The 18,316-nt window shown below is 44.7% G+C and overlaps 1 protein-coding gene across 1 annotated transcript; it reads right to left on the reverse strand.

Moving 5' to 3' along the window:
* Positions 1-839: 839 nt before the first annotated feature.
* Positions 840-13,690, reverse strand: LOC311156569 (annexin A8-like). Its single transcript, XM_084210580.1, has 13 exons — positions 13,646-13,690; positions 13,488-13,534; positions 10,145-10,235; positions 9,787-9,881; positions 8,588-8,701; positions 7,759-7,849; positions 7,080-7,159; positions 6,407-6,466; positions 5,816-5,909; positions 3,943-4,038; positions 3,646-3,704; positions 2,684-2,806; positions 840-1,182 (listed from the first exon to the last, which is right to left on the reverse strand). The coding sequence occupies exons 2-13, from the start codon at positions 13,506-13,508 to the stop codon at positions 1,126-1,128; spliced, it is 981 nt and encodes a 326-aa protein (XP_084066706.1). The 5' UTR covers positions 13,509-13,534; positions 13,646-13,690; the 3' UTR covers positions 840-1,125.
* Positions 13,691-18,316: the final 4,626 nt, after the last annotated feature.

Below are 18,316 nucleotides of genomic sequence, written 5' to 3' on the forward strand. Positions count from 1 at the left end.
AGAGCCCAGGACCCTTGTCTGTGTCCTGGACTCACCAAGACCTTTGGATCTCGCCACTCTCATGGCACTGACCCCTGCTAATCTCAGCAGTGTGAGGAAGGGAGCACCCCTCAACCAAAAAGTTCACCCACTTGATCAGAAAAGCTCCTTTACTGAACATATATACTGAAAGCCTTTTTGGAACTACACATTTAAAGGATTGCTTTAAGTGTGGAGAACCAGCGGTCAAGGCAGACCCAAACTTCTCAGAGTGTTCTCTCTGTATCACTGTCCACATTTGGGGCTTCACTCAGGCCCCTGGTGGTGCAGTCATGGGGTTGGAGGCAATTTGAGAAGTTTCTGTTCTACTAGAAGCAGAATCAGGTCTGCTCCCATGGACAGGGTATCCTGTATCACCAAAACCAAATCACCCACGCCAGTTTTAATCCCCCCATGGCCTGACATTGACATGTGGACCTGAACTTGCTGCTCTTCCCCAACAGACAAGCAAGAAGGAAATTAGGCACACAGCCTTCAACTTTCACATGCTTGCAGCAGCCAACTTGGCTCTGCCACTCACTGCTCCTTGGGGAGCTCGCTGTGAAGTTATCTAGATAAGGCTGCTAAACTACTGCCTCTGGCACTAAGTTCTCTGTTCTGACCCATGTCCTAAATCCTCATTGATATCAGGGACTCCTTCCAGACCCACCCTTCAAGCATCAAAAGGCTCCACTCTACCAGCTGGTCCTGGTGAAATCAGCATGGCTTCAGGGCAGCCCAAGCTTTGTCAGGTTGTTCAGACTTGTGAAACAATTATAGAGGGCTTAAAAGAACCTTTAATTCCATGTCAAAGTGCCATCCTTCACCATGGGTTAAAATAGAAGGAAAACTTCAAAGAAGAAAATGGAAACAAGAAATTACCAATCCCCCTTGTGTTTGAAAAGCTGCTTGGGAAGTGGATAGCATTCAATGAGCAGTGGGCATCCACATCCTTCAGAGAGCTTTGGATATCTCAGCCATTAATTTGATCTTCTTTTCGCCCCCACTTGGATCAAAGGAAAGATTTTCTACAAGTACATTTTCAGACCCTTGTTCACTGTTAATCTTCTCTCTGTATCCTTTTCAACATCCTCCTCCTGGAGTCTGTCAGTCACTGCCACAGAGATTCATCAAGGCTGTCTTGTAATCGCCGCTGGTATCCTCCTGGCAGGAGAAAATGTTAAAAAACAGGTGAGTATGGAAGTTCCTCTGCAACACTCCAAGTGCTGACCATGTCAGTCTGTGGAATATGCCCACACAGGAAAAGGACTTTGGAAAAAAAGGACTTTGGAAAGAGCAAGTCAGACTTCAGCAGAGTTGCTGCCAGCTGACACACCATCAAAAGCGAATGGAGAAACGGGGCTTGTAGCTACCACCTGAAATAACACTCATGAAGTCCAATTTTTTCCTTTGGAATGCAGGTGAGCAATTGATCAAGGTTCTGTCCCACAGAGCAGCACAAAGTCAGCACAAATGACAGCAAGCAAACCTGCTGTGTTCAGATTTTTTCTCCCTGGGTACTTATGTAGCACCTCTTCCCTACAGGAAGGGAAAAGGCAGTTATGTAGTTTGCCCTGACACATGGCATTTTTTAAAAAGCCACAAATGTGGTCATTTTGGTCTAGAAGCACTACACAAAATATTCACTAGGTAAAGAAAACTTCCTCCCTTTGAATGTTTTGGGGTGACAGGTGTAAAGCTAGTTCCACTTTTCAGGAGGAATGAATATTCTGTACAGACCCTTGAAGACTGAGCATTAATCAACATGACAGACAGTGACAGTGTCAATTATAAGAAGGGCCCTTCATTACAGAACCAGACCTCCCATAGGGACTGCTAAGGACAGGGCTTTTGTGCCATTTGCACAGAGGCAGAGGAATGTCCCAAAGTCCTGGGGACAAATGGTAAAAACCAGCATTTCAGCACTAACAGGGGAGGCACATTCACTCAGAGCTGAAACTCAAATGCTACAATTGAAGTCTTGACTTATTGTCAAGGTTCAGTTGACAATAAGGTTCAGTTATTGTCAACTGAACCTGGACAATAAGTTTCTGAACCTATCTCATCACAGAGTAGACCAGACTTTCACCTGGGATGAGGCAGCAAAAAGACCTCAAACAACAGGAAAGGAAAAGGAAAAGGAAAAGGAAAAGGAAAAGGAAAAGGAAAAGGAAAAGGAAAAGGAAAAGGAAAAGGAAAAGGAAAAGGAAAAGGAAAAGGAAAAGGAAAAGGAACAAAATACCCTAGCATTATTTTGACACATATGGATGGCACTGGCTTGAGGTGGTTAAGGATGGCAAAGAGAGGAGAAAAGGGCACAGCAGTGCCATAGGTAGAAAGGTATAACAGGAATTATTAATTTAATTTAGATTCATCTAGAACAGTCATGCAGTGCATGGAAACAGAGACTGGTCCACGAAAATCCTAGTGCAGTGTCTCCTTGGGTTTGCTTTGTCCAAGTCACTTACAGAGAGCACGTGGTCTGACTCACCTTTCACATAAGTGTCTCTCAAGGACATGGCTGTTAACAGGCCCAGTGAAGGAGAGCCATGGCCATAGCAGAAATGAAATTGCTACTGCAAACAGCCATGGAAGCATGCCACAGTGCTGAGGAGATTAGAAACACACTCAATGGCTGAGAACATCCTATCAAGATTCTGCTTACCAAAATCATACTGGAGAGAGACTTCCCCGCAATGCGCTTGAATTCAGGCTTGATGAGATTTAGGTCAACTTCACTTCGAGAAACAAGCACCCTTATCAGAGTCCCATCATCGGTGCCAGCCCCCTGGAACAACACATACCCCCGTCTGTGATGCTGCTGGGTGTTCAAGGGATAAGTTGTGCAGACTAGTCCAGGGCAGGAGGAGTCAGCTTTCAAACACCACTTGGCATCTCTTCTGTGGAACATCTGCATCTCTTTCTGGAGGGCCCACCCTCACACCCCTCCCAGGGGCCACTGCCAACACCACAAGCCCACCATGGAGATGTGCACAAGTTTTGCACATGTCAAATGCAAAAGCAAACACGCTGCAGAGGTGGGAGCTGGCACTGAACACAGACTGTCCCTCTGCAGAATCACCCAGGCAGTGTTTGGCTTCAACCAATATTGTTTAACCACTCACAGGAAAATGAAGATCACACCAATAATAAAACTGTTATCTCAGCTTTCCAGAAGGTTTGGAGAGCTGACATCTTGTACATACCAGTTAAGTATTTCAGGGGCACAATCTGCAAACACTCTGTGTCCCCATTTGAAACTCTCATTTCATACTGTCATTGAGAGAATTGCTTCCTATAAGGAAAATACTGTGTTCCAGTCTGTTTAAATGGAAGGCAAGTCTTCCCCATAAACAACCTCCCAGAAAAGCCTCTTTTGTCTGTGTTCCAGACAGTGGGGCTGGGCTCCTTGCAGACTCTTAAACCAGAAAAGTCAGACTGTTATCTTGAGTTTAAAGGGTACTGTTCTACTCGAGGTGTTTGAAAGGATTCTGCTATTACTTGCAACAATTGCACTAAACCTGCTGAATCTCACCAAAACCTTGGCTCTTCTAGGTTGAATTGGTGGAAGCCAGGTTACAAGTTAAGTCTGTACGAAAACCAGTGTGTTGCAATGAAGAGTCTTACCTTTAAAGCGTTGTACAGCCTCTCTGCAAAGTAGCAATGGATGTTCCTGGTGCATTTCACTAGGCACATAAAAAAGTTCAGTAAGAATCAATGGTAATTGCAGCCCAGGGCAGGAGGTGCCTGAGATCCTTCATGCTTCCCATTAATTCAGTGTGCTCCTGGAATCTGAGTTTATCTTATCCAAGAGATACCCCTTACATCATACCACATCTTTATAAAGCAGACCCATCTAAGTCAACTACTGCAGAAGAAAAGGCAGCAGACTCTGACAAAGCCAAGGGAAAGGTCACCACTTACCAATAGCCAGCATGGCATCCTCAAGTGAACCACGAGTTTCACTCTTGATAGAGTCTTCTATGCTCTTACCAGCCAGTTTCTGGTATTCTTCAAACACTGTTTGAAACACAAAGAACTTATATTTTTTACCAAGTAACCCTCAAGGTCTCTTGTGCCCAATATTTACAGGCATTACTTGTGTGGCAGTATGAACACACAGGTCCTGCAAAAGCAGTGTCCACATTTGCACCAGCTTCAGGAGGCTTTAGTCAACATCAGAAATCAGCCACAAGGATGGATGTTAGCATTTACAAAAAGCCAAACTATTCATGGTTCTTAATTCCCTGACTTCAGGTAATTTCTGTCACCTCAAGTTTATGTGGAAATCTGACTCTTCATCGCTGTCTTTAATCACAGAAATAAAGCAGACAACAACGTTAGGCACACCTTTGGTCTTGTGGTTGTTGATGTCATTAGCTTCAGGAGCCAAGATAAAATCAACTTTAATGTAGGACTGTGCAGTTCACAGCCAATGGACTTTAAAATTATGGCAACACAATTTGAGGAAACATATTATTTCAACCGCAATTTAAAATTAAAACAACTGAGACAAGAGGAGCAAAATACAGATGCAGATTCCAAGATATTTAAGTTCCTTACACAGTCAGTAACAAACACTCAGCAACAGGGTCATTGCTTGCCTTATATATTTTGGATACTCCAAGGCTCAGAACCACAGATATCTGTTTTTACTCCTGGCTTTCTAGGACTAACAAAGAAGGAAAACTGCTATGTAATGCAACAGACATCTTAAGAAACTTTGCTCAGCACCCAAGATCATCAACACTCAAGACAATTTGGGGAAATGGAATACAGAATAGATAGATGGATACAAACTTCTCAACTCAAACTACTCTTTCTATTAAAAACAAATAAAAAAAGCTGCAATAATTACACTCAATTGGATTACCTGTACAAATAGGTACAGGCAGCTGTAGCTGTAGAAATTGCTTAGTGCCACAGTAGGTTCAAAAGACTGGTTGCATTATCACAACAAGATGAAATTCAGTTCTTAAAGACAGATACAGGCAAACTCTATAGAGACCACCTATTTTTGTTTGTTTAGTTTATTTTTTAAGTGACCTTGGGAGATTGAATTTGAAACACAAGGGGGAGCTGGCTTCCAGGGCATAGAACCCTGCTGCAGAGGACCTCAGCTTAGAAAAAGCTCAGGCATATTGAATTTATCTCCAGCTAAATTTATCAGTTTAGGTTCACCTAATTCACACAGTTCTTGATTTGCTTAGATTCAGCCAACATAACAAAATCTGTTATGCCTCAAAAGCATTGAGATGACAAGGTTTGGTCTCTGCTGCAGGGACAGTGGGGAGCTGAGGTCTCAGCTGGAGCAAGGCTTGTGTCTTCCCTCCCAGCAGCCTCTGATGCCCTCAAAAGGACCTGGGGCAGAAATGCAGGCTGCACCCTGTGATTCTCCAGCACCAAATAACCAGATATTTTTTAGTGGTTTTTTTTCCTCAGAGGAACCCACATCCAAGAGGATGTGTCTGTTCACCACATGCTCCAAATTAATTAGGACAATACTCAGTCACTCACTTCTTGAATTTATAGAAACAACTACCCAGTTATCACCACTGTATAGGGGCTCCTGGAAAAGCCAATTGATTTTCAGCAGAACTAAATCTTTACATCTTTCACAAAATCTGCTGGCAGCTTTTGGTGACTGGGTGACCAGGAATTAGAAAACAGGCTCAGGTATTCATTTCTGACCACCCATGTCTCTCATCTATAGCTTTGCCTCTTCTCCTTGGCTAGGATGGTTTCTGATTTTGGGGGCTTGGGGGTGCAGTGATGGTAACTGGGCTCTGCTCCATACCTTTCATTAAGTGTGTGGCACTCCTTTTGCACAAGATGGTGATGAACTGGATCTCATCAGTGCCCCGGATCTTCTCTCCAGCAGCATAGAGAGCCTGTAATTTGGCACAGAGTTATTAGTGAGCTGTTCTGTGTGTGCAGGTGCTACAGGAACAGAGTTTGGCTGAAGGCATGGCTGGGGTAAAGGGGTTTGGAGTAACCCAAACCACTGTGTGAACCAGAGTGTTCTAGGAGGGCTGGTTAGGAAAACCTTTCTGTCTTCCTGACAAATGGAACATCCACTATCTCCATCCTTTCTACTCCTCCTGCAGCAGCTGGAACAGCCAATAATACACTTGAGGTTTCCTCCCTTTTGTCTGCTCTTCCACTCCACCATACCCATATCAAAAGCAGATGAGCCAAAGCCCAGGCCTCATCACCCCTCTTTGGAATGGCAGAGCTCAGCAGTGCAGGCAAAAAAAAAAAACAACCCAAGTTGCTTAAAGATAACCCCACCCCAAATTATTGTGACTCCAACCCTCTGCTGACACTGAAGCACTCTGAAGTTCAAGGGAATGCAGGAATATCAGTGATTTCAGGTATTTGAGAGTACCTCTGCATCCTGAAGAGCCAGGGCTGTGTCCACATAGAGGGTGGCGTTGTCCCTCTCACCCTATGAGCAGAAAAAGAACAATTATGTCTCATGAAGATTCTTCCATAAATAAGGATCAGAGCATTCATTCTGATCAAAGATCACTTATCCTCTCAGTTATCTATTTCTGCAGAGTACTCAAGCAGTAATATTTCAGACAGCACAAGTGCTAACTCCTCCACTGAAAGGCACTGAAATCGACTGATGGCTATGAAACAGAGTAAAAAATTGTTCAGTTATTCTGCTACCAGGCAGGAAAATTCCAAAAATATGGTAGGGTAAATGCACTCAGCACTGAGGGCACAGACCCTGGAAAAGTGGTGAATCCTAGTGGAGTGGCACTGTTTTTTAAGACCATTGCAGGGTACAGTGGCTTTACACACAAGTGAAAGTGAGGTGTCTCTGCATGCAGGAGAGCTGGCTGTAAGGTCCCAGCTCTCTTACTGCTACTGAGGGAGAGAAATTTCCCTGCTTCAGTCACATCACAGCTGAACAGATCCAGTCCAAGTGACATGGCTGTCTCTGCAGTTTATCTGGTGTTCATGACTGTACTGGCTCTCCTACTGCAAGTCTTCAAAAAAGAAGAGAAAAACGTGCAGACCTCTATACCCTCATTTCTCCTCTCAAGCATTACCTGAAGAAGGCAAACCAGAATCTGCTCTAAGTAGCCGCTTGTTTCCGACTTTATGTCTTGTTCCAGATCAGAACCGTATTCTACCCAAGGGACAGAGAAGGACAAGGGAAGGATTTGTTATTCATTTAGGTGATACAGTCAAGATATTAGCAGTAACACAAGCACACACAATAGCCTGACACTGGGCAAGAGGGTCAATAAGGGAAAACCAGGGCTGAGAGCAGCTCACACCCTCTGTGATGCCCAGGTCAGCATTTGCATCCAGCTGAGTCACTAGCTCCCCTGATGTCCAAGCAATAAACCCTAATTTTAGAGGTACAGCTGAAGAGATGAACAAGATAAAATATTTACAAATACATATTTGATGAATTCCCATCTATTTAATAGGGAGAAAAGCCAAGTGCACAGTTATAGTTTTGTCTATGTTCTGACAGCATTCTGTACCCAAACTGAATCAAATTTGTAATTTGCTGGCCCTTGGCGGCAGCTGGATGAAGACCTAGAAAGGGATTTTCAAATTCTCTCAGCATAGCCATGTTCTGTTTGCCAGCTGAAAGCAGAGTTACATTGCTTTTAGAGTTAAATGCTTTTAGAAAAGCCGTTTTCTTGCTGACAGTGCTGGCTGGTAACGCCTTCCTGTTGAGCTCTGACCACAGAAATCCGAGCCCCAGGCACTTACCTTCTTTGTACGCCTTGATTATCTCCTTGATCTGCGCTTTTGTCCGAGATGCCAGGATCTCTATGATAACACTTTCCCTTGTTCCCACACCCTGTAATAGAAAACACAGTGGAGAAATAAAGGTGGAGACAGGCATCTAGTCATGGAGGTGATTTATTGCTAGAGAAGCATGGTGAAGGGAGGAGTTGGATGCCAGCAAAGTCAGGATGTGTGCTGAGCTGTAAGAAACCATCGTGATGAAAGCTGGAGACACAACACACATTTGGGATGAAGACTGTTCCTTTTACCGAGGTGCCTAATTTCTAAAGCACGATTTTATGTAACCCTACATTTCCTCAATGCTTTTCTGGAGTCACATCTTTGACAATAGACAGCATTAAAGGAATGCAGGGAGACCAGTGCTTGGCTAGTCAGTCCATCTTTACACCATTTTAACAGACCACTGCATCTGGAACTTGTCAGGATACATTATCAATAGGTAGGATCCCAGATGACCCCAGCCTGGCTCTTGCATCACCACTCCTTGATTCCTTAAAGGTTTCATGGCTCAGCTGGGGCATCAGGGCAGCAGGTTTGGGTGTGAATTCAGTTTTGTTGTTGCCTTCCCAGGCTCTATGAGTCTCATATGTACAGAAACTTTCTTACAGCCATAAATATTTAAGCAGCATTTCCCCCTAGAATATTAATAGTACAATTAAGTATTTCTCAAAGGCTACTGCTAATAACAAACTTAACCATGTAACAGCCCAGTTATTAACACTTGCACAAGTGCAGGAAATTAACAGTGTATTTGTGCTACTACTCAAATATCAGCATGCAATTGGCTTACCTTCATGGCATCATACAGCTCCTTGGCATCATACTTGAATGGGGAGTACATGAGAGCTACAATGAGCCTCTCAAAGTTGCCACTCAATTCAGACTTCAGGCTTTCAATCAGATCCTGCCAAATGTGCATCATTACATGGTTACATAAACAGACTCTCAGGATCATTTTGCTGCACATGCTGCTTCCATCCCCATGGCCCAAGTAATGAAGCTGAATGACAGCATTGTTGATAGTTCATTAAAAAAGGTCCTGAGACTGAAAAAGGCACCTAACTCCAAAATGGGGTTTGTCCAGGTGCTTACATATTCCCTGTTTTCTTGATACTGTGTCTTTCTCAATAATTAATCCTGCAGCAAATCTTCCTCCACCCTGCTTAACTCACTGAGCAGAACCCGGGAGCTGCAGGCCTTGCACTGAGCAAGGGTGTAGCTTCAGAGAGATTCCCTAACTCTGCATTTAAACTTGCACCCAGGACATTTGCAGAATCAGAACTGCAGTCTGTTTGAAGGTACACTTCAAACTTCCCTTTGACTGTAATGCAGGTTTTCCTAGGCTATGACTCTCTGTTTTAGTGGGATGCAAGCGCTCTATTTATTCATTGTTCCATTCCCACCACCCCCACATTTGCATCCCTTTCTCAGGCTTTTACATGGCAGCCCCCTTTTCAGGAAGGCTCACTGTAGGGCTGAAGGTATAGGGTCTGCTGGTGAAAAGATTTTCCCAATAAAAGGAAGGTTTTGTCAAAAAAACAAAGAGAGACAAAGGAAAACATAGTTGTCGATAACAACGGAATTTCCAAACAAGTGTAATTAAATAAGTCTTGAATTGAACTTTTTTGACATTTATAAAGGCCTGAAAGAAACCAATATTTTACTCAACATGTCACTTAGACGGGTATCAATTTTTGTTACAGCTTCAAATCAATAAGAAGCTTCACTTCAAACTAAGAGTGATTTTAAAGTATTTCTGGTCAAAATGCATTTTTTAAAAATTGAATCTTCAGGAGAAAAACATTTTTTTCCTGGTCAAACATTAATTTTACACATTCATCACAGGCCTTATAAATAGATATTAGTCTACTTATTTGCAGAAGACCTGCATATAGTTTGCATCATGCTTTCAGAAAGAAGTGTACGCCCATTTACTACATCCTGCATGCAGTAAACCAGTGATTGAATATGGCTTTGTTTTGGAGGAACCTTTCCAAACTGTGCTTTGAAGGATTTGGCAATCTCTTGACGCTGCAGATTGCTCCTCTTGGTTAGGACATCAATTATAGCTTGTTCATCAGTCCCTGTGGAAAGCAACAATAAATCATAAATGCAGTGCACAGAATAGGCTGGGACTGATCCAAAATCCCAATCTGAATATTCAGACAACCTTGTCTGGTTCATTGCCTTCATTGCAGAAGTTTAAGTACACACTGAGGAAACTTCAATATTAGTTTTTCACGGTAAAAAGAGGTGGTATCTCTGGATGCAAATTTCCTAAGGAATTGATTTCAACTTAGCAATTATAAGAACATAGAATTTACATCTGTGGTTGGAGTCAACTCACCCAGCCCTTTCATGGCCTTGTACAGAGTCTGAGCATCAGGTGCAGCGTTAAAATTTAAAGCACCTACCACGGGCCTGCCCTCTGCTTCACTCTGAAAGAAGAAGAAAAATACACTACTTTCCACCACTGCTTTTCATCAGCTGGAGAAAAAGTGTTTAAAAAGTACATTAATGATATTTATTGCCTCCACATGGTGAAGTCACAGAAAATAGGAGGGACTGGGCAGGAGTTTCTCAGCAGAGCAAAAGGAGAACACAAGTTTCTGTCCAAACAGAACACAATTTTCCTGTTCCCACCTGCCTGTACCAGCCTTTGCTGGCAGGAACATGAAGTGCAAAGCATGGCTGACAGTGCTGCAAGCGTTGTGAGGTCAGGCAGAGTGGTGGAAAAAGCACAGACTGTAATAGACTGGACTTTCCTATTCTCCCCTTAATTACAGTCCCTCACAGCATGGGTGCTATTGTACCATACTGCATTTCTCAGTGGCTTGGTGCAGGGTAGTTTTTAGACAGCTTTTGAATTCCTGAAACCGTCTTGTTCTCGCAGACCATTTCTTTCAGCACTGCTGCTGCACTTCTGCACAGATGGTTCCTAGAAGGGAGCATCTCCACTGGAAGGATTTGGGCCAAAAGACTACTGTGAGGGAAGGTTTGACGTTCTTCCCCGCACCAAGAATCAGATACAACTACCCAAGAATCCTCCTAACAAACCCCTGAAGTGCTGACAGAATCAGTCACAGGACATAGAAGACACACTGAGATTTATTTTAGCCACAACAAGGTATTAGGGCCATCAACCAGAACCCAGGCAAAATTTAACAAGGCTGGTAGTAAAGGAACTGGCTTGAATATTTTGTCACATCTATCACAAGCTGCTGCTGTCAACAGGGGGAGTATGTGGGTGGGTAGGCATGAAAAGTCATCATCACTTCATTACAATAATAAACACAATTTTCTCCTTCCCAAAAGCGAGGATATTTAAGTTGGAAACTACTATATTCTCATAAATTTGCCTTTAGAGGCAGGGTTAATGTTAAACTAATGGTATCAGTATGACCTGATAAATATTTTAATGGAGATGGCTTCACAGTGAGATAAAAGTCAGAGATTACAGATCAGAAGGAAACATTAGGATTGTCCCACCTGACTTACATAACATGGACCACCGAGTGCTGCCCATCAGCCTCCTGCTAGGATGCAAATCCCCTCTCTCTTCCCATGTGAAAGAGAACCAGTGGATACAGCTGGCACGTTTGCATGGAGCAGTGACCATGAGGAGTACTGAGAGAGGCAGCACGTTCAGCAATCAGCAAGACTTGGCAAAGTTTGCTTTACAGCCAGCACAGAGACACCCCTGCACCACCACACCTTGCTCCCAGCAGAAAGAGCAGCTGTGAAGCAAATGGTGTCAACAGGAAAGTTCACAAGAGATGCAGCTTTGGATCCAAATGGTCACTGAGCAGCGAGGGTAAGGCTGAGGAGAAGCTGTCACTGCAGAGAAAAGCACTGACAGGGCAGGTGGCACTGCCACCTCCAACAGTTTGTCATTGGCCTAGAAGAGTTTGGCTGGGCTGGGAGGACCATTTCAAGTATTCCTTTTCTACCCTCTGCCAAGGTGGCCAGCACCACCCCAGCTTCCCTGGGCAGCGGGTAAGACTCATCCCTCTGAGTGCTTTGAAAAGGATGGCCAGTCCTCTCCAGCTGCATGCAAGGGCCCTGTGAAGAAAGCCCCAAACATCCTGGAGCCATGCCTGGTGACTCAGTGAAAGAGGGAATACAAAGCCGAGCTTTCATTTGGAGGCAGTGGAAACAAATCAAACAATGATCTTTTTTGGTACGAATTCCGATAAACAGTTACGGCCCTTCCTGGCTCGAGTACCATGTTTGTGACTCACTCCTGCACCTCATTCTCTGTGCACAGAGCTGTTGCAGCACAAGTATAATTGCACCAGCTTTTCAGAGAATTCCTGTCCACTTTGGTCTTGTTTCCCAGCTCAATTAATCCTACAGTTCCCTAAGTGAAATTACTCAAGGTGTTTGTGCTCATGTAAATGTAAATAATTGGCATGAAAGCAGCAGAAGCAGTGTACCTTACAGCTGATGCTGTGAAAAGCTTTACCTATAAATGAAAGGAAGAAGGAATAAAAATTTACTACCAAAATATTTTCAAACCTAAACGATAGGCATTTTTTTAAAAGCTGGAATCTGGGGACAGGTTGGGTTACTGTTTGCATTTTGTTCAGTCAATATTTTCTGAGAAAGTTTCACATTTTCTCATTCCTTTTGCTTTTGAGCCTTATTTTTTAATGAGGGGTTTAGAAAACCAGAAATTTTTCCCATCCTTCTTTTGACCTCTAATTTTCTTCTCATGCCTCCACCCCCTACAATACCAACTGGTACTGGATCACTGGAGTGTAAGGGCTTTTCTCTTTCTTTTCTCATTCTAATTTACAAATTATTTCCATCTTGGAGGTAGAAGAGAATAGATCATCCAAAAGGAAAAAAAAATGAAATGAGAGCTACTCTAAGCTCAGGAAAAACATCTATTTTATTATACCAAACTTCCAAAGGAAATAGGGAGGCAGAGAAAACTCAGAAGGAAGATTACAATTTGCATCTTTCTGGGGAAAAAAATATTTTGAGACCTGGGAGCAAACCTGGCCTCCCACAGAGGCTGATGGGGGAGCTGGCACATCACCAGGACTACCTGCTGCCTGGTCTGAGCCAGACCCCAGGTGCTGCCTCAGCACACCCCAGGAGCTTCTCCCCATCCTGCCACATTCCTCTCAAAGCCACAAGCATTTACAAGAGAACGTACACAGCATTTCTGGCTCCTGGCAAAGAGACAGACAGCACAAGACACATTATTGTTGCAATATTAAAAACCCACCAAAGATAGACATTGTGGCTTGACCATATCTTCCTCTGTGGCCACAGCCTGCCAGCACAACAGGGGACCAAAAATGGGGACAGGCCAGCGCCCTGAACTCGCTGCCACAGGACAAGGGAGCAGACAAGGAGCCCACAGCTCTTCAGCTGTGTAGCTTTGCTGTTGCATGGTACCATCTCCCCATGAGCACAGGGATACAAACACCCCTGCACCACTCTCCAGCTAAGGATACAGACAGGACCTGCTCCTCCTCCTCCAGCCAGCAATCATATCAACACCCTCCTTCATCAATGCTTTTGAAGTGCTGAATGCTGTTTTACAGCCAGAAAAACAGTAAAAAGGTCTTGCTGATTTTTAAAGGAAACAGCTCATTCCCACACAGTGCCTGATACAACCTATAAGCTACCTTATTACAGTGCCAAAACCCCCAGAGTGTCAGTATATCCCTACTCACCCAGGCCTTCCACCATGCCATTGTGGTCTCAGCAGTGTTACTTGGCCCTGTTGGTGAAGAAAACCACACATATCACACCTCAAAGTTTGGGAATCTGAGATTTGAAGGGAGGCGTAGGGAGGAGAGGAAGAAACAAAAGTTCTTTTCAATAAACTCACCACAAGAAGAATGGAATAACTGTCCTCCTCTGGAGCTCGTTCCCTCTGGGATCCGCAGAATGTAACTGGCCTCTCGGGCACACGCAGGTATAAAGCATCCTTATCTACAAATTCCACAGGGCAACACCCTCCCACATGGCTCAACCTGTTTTTCACATATGAGCTCACAGGGAGAGTTCATGTTGCCTAATAAACGAGGCTTCCCTTGTGAGGAGACCTAAATTCAACCTTGTTGACTCATTGTAATTTTTCCACTGCTTCTCCCAATACACGCCCTTCCCTGCTAACATTTTGGCCTCTGGCACAGATACAACATACAAATTACAACCAGGTAATTTCTCAGCATGAAAGAGACTAGGTGAATTCAGCTATAACTGAATAAACCATTCACTATTACCATCTCTTTCTACCCCTGCTAATCTGGAACACTGCCAAACAGGACTCTAGAAACATAGCATGCCTTCCTCTACCTCCCTTCAAAAACTTATTTAAAAAAACTCAAAGCCACACAACCAAAAAATTTCCGAACTGAGCAAACCACATAACCCAGCCAAACTCCACATCATCCATGTCCTACACTTTACAGTGGAGCTCCATAAAGCACCAGATTGTACAGAGACTTAGGAGGTCCCCACATCCCATAGACTTCCACAGCATGAGTCACAAACGTTCTCTGGGGTAACGTGGGACCAACACATCTAAGGCTAACAAGTTTGAGTGATGACTACCCCAGCTAAGTGTCATAGGGCTTGCAGTAGCTGCTGTGACATGTTAAGTTTTAGGAGCTGAGTGCAAAACTTCTCTTTTTCCAAAAGAAAAAGTACTGAGTTGAATAGCTTCTCATACTTTAATTTGGTGAAATGTTTCTGTGAAATCATCTGAAATACCTTATGGTTGTAGCAATATTTTCCTGTCTAGACTTTTGTCAGAATTTCCCCATGCCAGCACTGATTTATTTATTTGCAGTGGAAAGCTGCCCTGCTGGAAACGTTCCCACCAGCTGTATCCTAGCACTTGGTATATAGGAGCATTGTGCCCTCCACATTTACAGGCCCACGAGGGATGCTGGGTAAACACCAAACCATGGGTCTCTCTTCTTTCCCTCCCACACACTGCTATTTCACTTAACTCAGCAAGGCCCCTGATGGCCTGGGAAGTTGCCCTGGCTATTCCCAAGAGAATGAGCTGGGCCAGCTGCCCTTGCCTCCAACACATCCATCATAGGGCGGGGGCAAGCTGGGAAGGAGGAATGGCATTGCCCTTGGCATAACAAACACACTGCTGGGGCTGCACTGGCTTTGCTCCCACTCACAGGGGAGAGGCAGGCTGATGAACAGCACACTGCAGGCAGGGCTCATGAGTGCTCCTTCAGCCCTTCCCCTCCAGGGGTGGCAAAGGGCCTTTGCACACAGGTGCCTCTGCTTTTTCTGGATGCCAGTATCTGCTGCCTATATCACATTTCCCTCTGCTGGGATAGAATTGGTCAACTTGCCATGGGGATTAGCTTTCTTGAGGACTCCAAGGACAAGGAAGGCCTTCTAGGCAGAAAATCACAGTTACAGCAAGCAGCCATAGGGCACAGAGGGCAGCAGAGACCAAACCAGACAGCAAACAGGAAAAGTCTGAGGGGTCATTCTTGCCATCATAAACTAAAAAGGCTGTGAAAGGACAAACCAGGGAATTTTAATGCATAGAAACACTGGCCAGGTTTTAATCAATATGGACAGGCCAGAAAAGGTCTGGACAACCTGAAATGTGCTGCAAGGCTCAGAGCAAGGCTGCACAGACTTAATACAGACCAGAGCAGTCGGCATTCACAGGCCAGTGAAGCAGAAGGCAGTCCAGTGCCCCTTTTGCTTGTGCAAATAGAGTTACCCTGAGCAGCTGTAAACATGAACAGATTTGTCTTCATTGCAGTTCTTGTCCCACCCTCAGCACTTGTGGTGTGTGAGAGAGCTTATCTGTGGCTCATGGACTTTACTGCTGTGTGCAGAGACACAACAGCTGTTACAGCACCAGCGAGCAACACAAGGCACAACCTCACACATAGCTCAGCAGCTACCCTCAGGAACATGCAGTTCTTTAGCAAAGGGGCAGAAGGTGATGCATGGACTCTCCCAGGCTCAGCCTTCTCCCCCTGGCACTGCCCCCCAGCCCAGGGGCCATGCCTGCATTTCAGGTACCACTCAGGTACTACACTGTTATGGAAAATGAACCCCAAATATACAAACCAGACTGCCTAGAAACTCTGCTCAACATAGTATTAATGTGGGTAGGATTTGTCTCAGACAGTGATTGTGTGTGCTGGTCCTGCAGTGCCCTGTGGTGCCCCACAAAACGCAGCCATCTCTGATCCCTCTGCAGGAGGAGTGCCCGGGCAGCGGGTCAGTCACACACGGCTGCAGACACCCTCGGTGTGTCAGTGCAGTGACTCTTGATCACCCACCGGCCTCCTCCAGGCTTTCAGAGTCCCTGCACCTGCTGACACGCCCAGCACAGCCATCAGCCAGCAAGAGTGGGCAGCAACCTCCAGCAGAACAGTTTCTTACACCATAATCAGCTTTGGGTTTGCATTTTCAAGCCATTTAGTCCAAATCGATTTTCAGCTAGACAAAATGCAGCAGGGATCAGTACACTTAGCTTTTCTTGACTTTCCAAGCCTGGATCACTGACACTGGAGCTGCTCCTGATATGTACTCAGCCAGCACAAAGGGAATAGAAATCACAATCAGGATTTTGAACAAAAAGGTACCAATAGCCTTGGAAAGATGCATGGCTGACATCACTTTAAGAAGGTTTTGCTACCCATTAATCTCAGGCAGGTTTGTTGTAGGCTGAATGACAGTGGCATAAAGGATGCTCTAATTTAGATTGAGGATGACTAAAGTCTTCTAGGGTATAGAGGCAGCCCCCTTTTCCATCTATGAGTTTGTGAAGTCTGGCCCTATGCCTGGAAAGTTTCAGGCCAAGAACTGACTTCTTTGGAACATGAAAGCCTGTGGAAACCAGGTTCTCAAATGCTCAGCAATTTCCTTTCACAGCTTTCACTTCTAATAAAATCTTTTCAAGACTAACAAAACAGCACAGTCCATTGGGAATTTCAGGTATGCGTTTGCTTGATTTTTTTCAGCCAGGAACTTGGAAATCAAGTGGAATGATTGAGGAAAAGGCAGACCAAAACAGAGATTGGGCAAAGCAATATTACTAGAACCGTACAACATAAGTACTTAAATTTGAGGAAGAGCATACCCTTTAGACCAAACAGGAGAGGGGTATTCTGCTCCAAGGCTACAAAATGGAAACCTTTCTCCAACCCAGCCTGTAAGCAGAACCCTGTAGAACTGGAGCTCTGACGAGGACCCAGTTCAGCAAACATCAGAATTGGTTTTGTTCATGTATAAAAGAAATGACCAAACTCACACAGTTCTGTGCTTTCCAGGTCTGAACATTACCCTTATACAAGTATTTTAGCTTTTCACCCATTTTCACCCATTGCTAACAGCACCAGGCCCTACCCTGCAGGGTGGCAGCCCAGCCCCTTGCTGCAGCAGCTGCCCTGCCTGCAGACAGGCTCACGCTGTGAAACCATGGCACTTCCATCCTGCAGGTTTTAAGCCATTGTGTAAACAAGAGCAGAGACCAGGCACCACCTTCTGCTGCTCCATTTCCCTACCCTACCACCCCCCTACCTCTGTTTCTTCCTTTTCTTCCTGTTTATCACTCTTAATCACCTCACCTGAAATCAGATCTCTAAATGGAGAGCTGTGTAAATTTGCCAGCAAGCCTATCCAAATAAAGTTATTGTCTGTTTATGAATGAGGTGTTAGCTGGGTGGGGTAAAGGGTCAGATGGGGAAGGCAGCAGTTGAGAGCAAGGAGAGCATCTGTAATCCCAAAATAAAGTTCCTGAAGCCTTGACAAAATTGTACTACTTGTCAGCTCACTACTCACCCTGCCATTTCTTCTGGTGCCTTTGAACCATACTTCACAGTGAAAATGACCCCCAAATAGGTTTATTTCCATTTGAAAATCATGATCACAATTTAATTTTTGAAGTTGCACTGCAAGCAGCTATGAGCCAAGCATAAGAGAAATTTCATATTGGATGTTGTGGGGCATATCCAATTACAGAAGGAACAAAAGGGTAAAAGCTCAGGGCTAGATTCTCCTCAGCACCTCAGTGTCAGGGATGCCTATGCTGTGGGGTCTCTGCCCAGAGGTTAGGGAAGGGTGAGCCCTTGGCTTTTCCCAGCAGCTTTGCTGCCCAGGGACACTCTGCTGCAGGTGGGAGAGTCGGGGCGAGGCACCAACACTTGCCCTGCCTCTGCTCTGGCACTGACTCTGGCTGAGCATTTTTCTGTTCATTCCTTTCTTAGCTAGTGCTGGTGCCAAGGAATTCCTCCCAGTTGCTCTAACAACCATCCCCACACAAAGCAGGCAATTGCTGCTCTTGTTTAACCCCGAAGGCCAGCAAAGAAAGCACCCTGTGAATCAAAGTGCTCAGAGGCAGCTCACTTGTGTCTGATGGGGACATGACAGGTGCCAGGAGCTCACATGCCAGCAGAGGGTGGGAGGCAGCATCCAGCAAGTCTTTGAACGCTTGGCTGTGAAGCATTTTGTGCATGTACCTACCTGCCTCTATGGGGATTGGTTTTTGTGTGCTTCTTAATGG

Source organism: Fringilla coelebs, assembly GCF_963513975.1.
Source record: "Fringilla coelebs genome assembly, chromosome: 8".
NCBI classification, from domain to species: domain Eukaryota; kingdom Metazoa; phylum Chordata; class Aves; order Passeriformes; family Fringillidae; genus Fringilla; species Fringilla coelebs.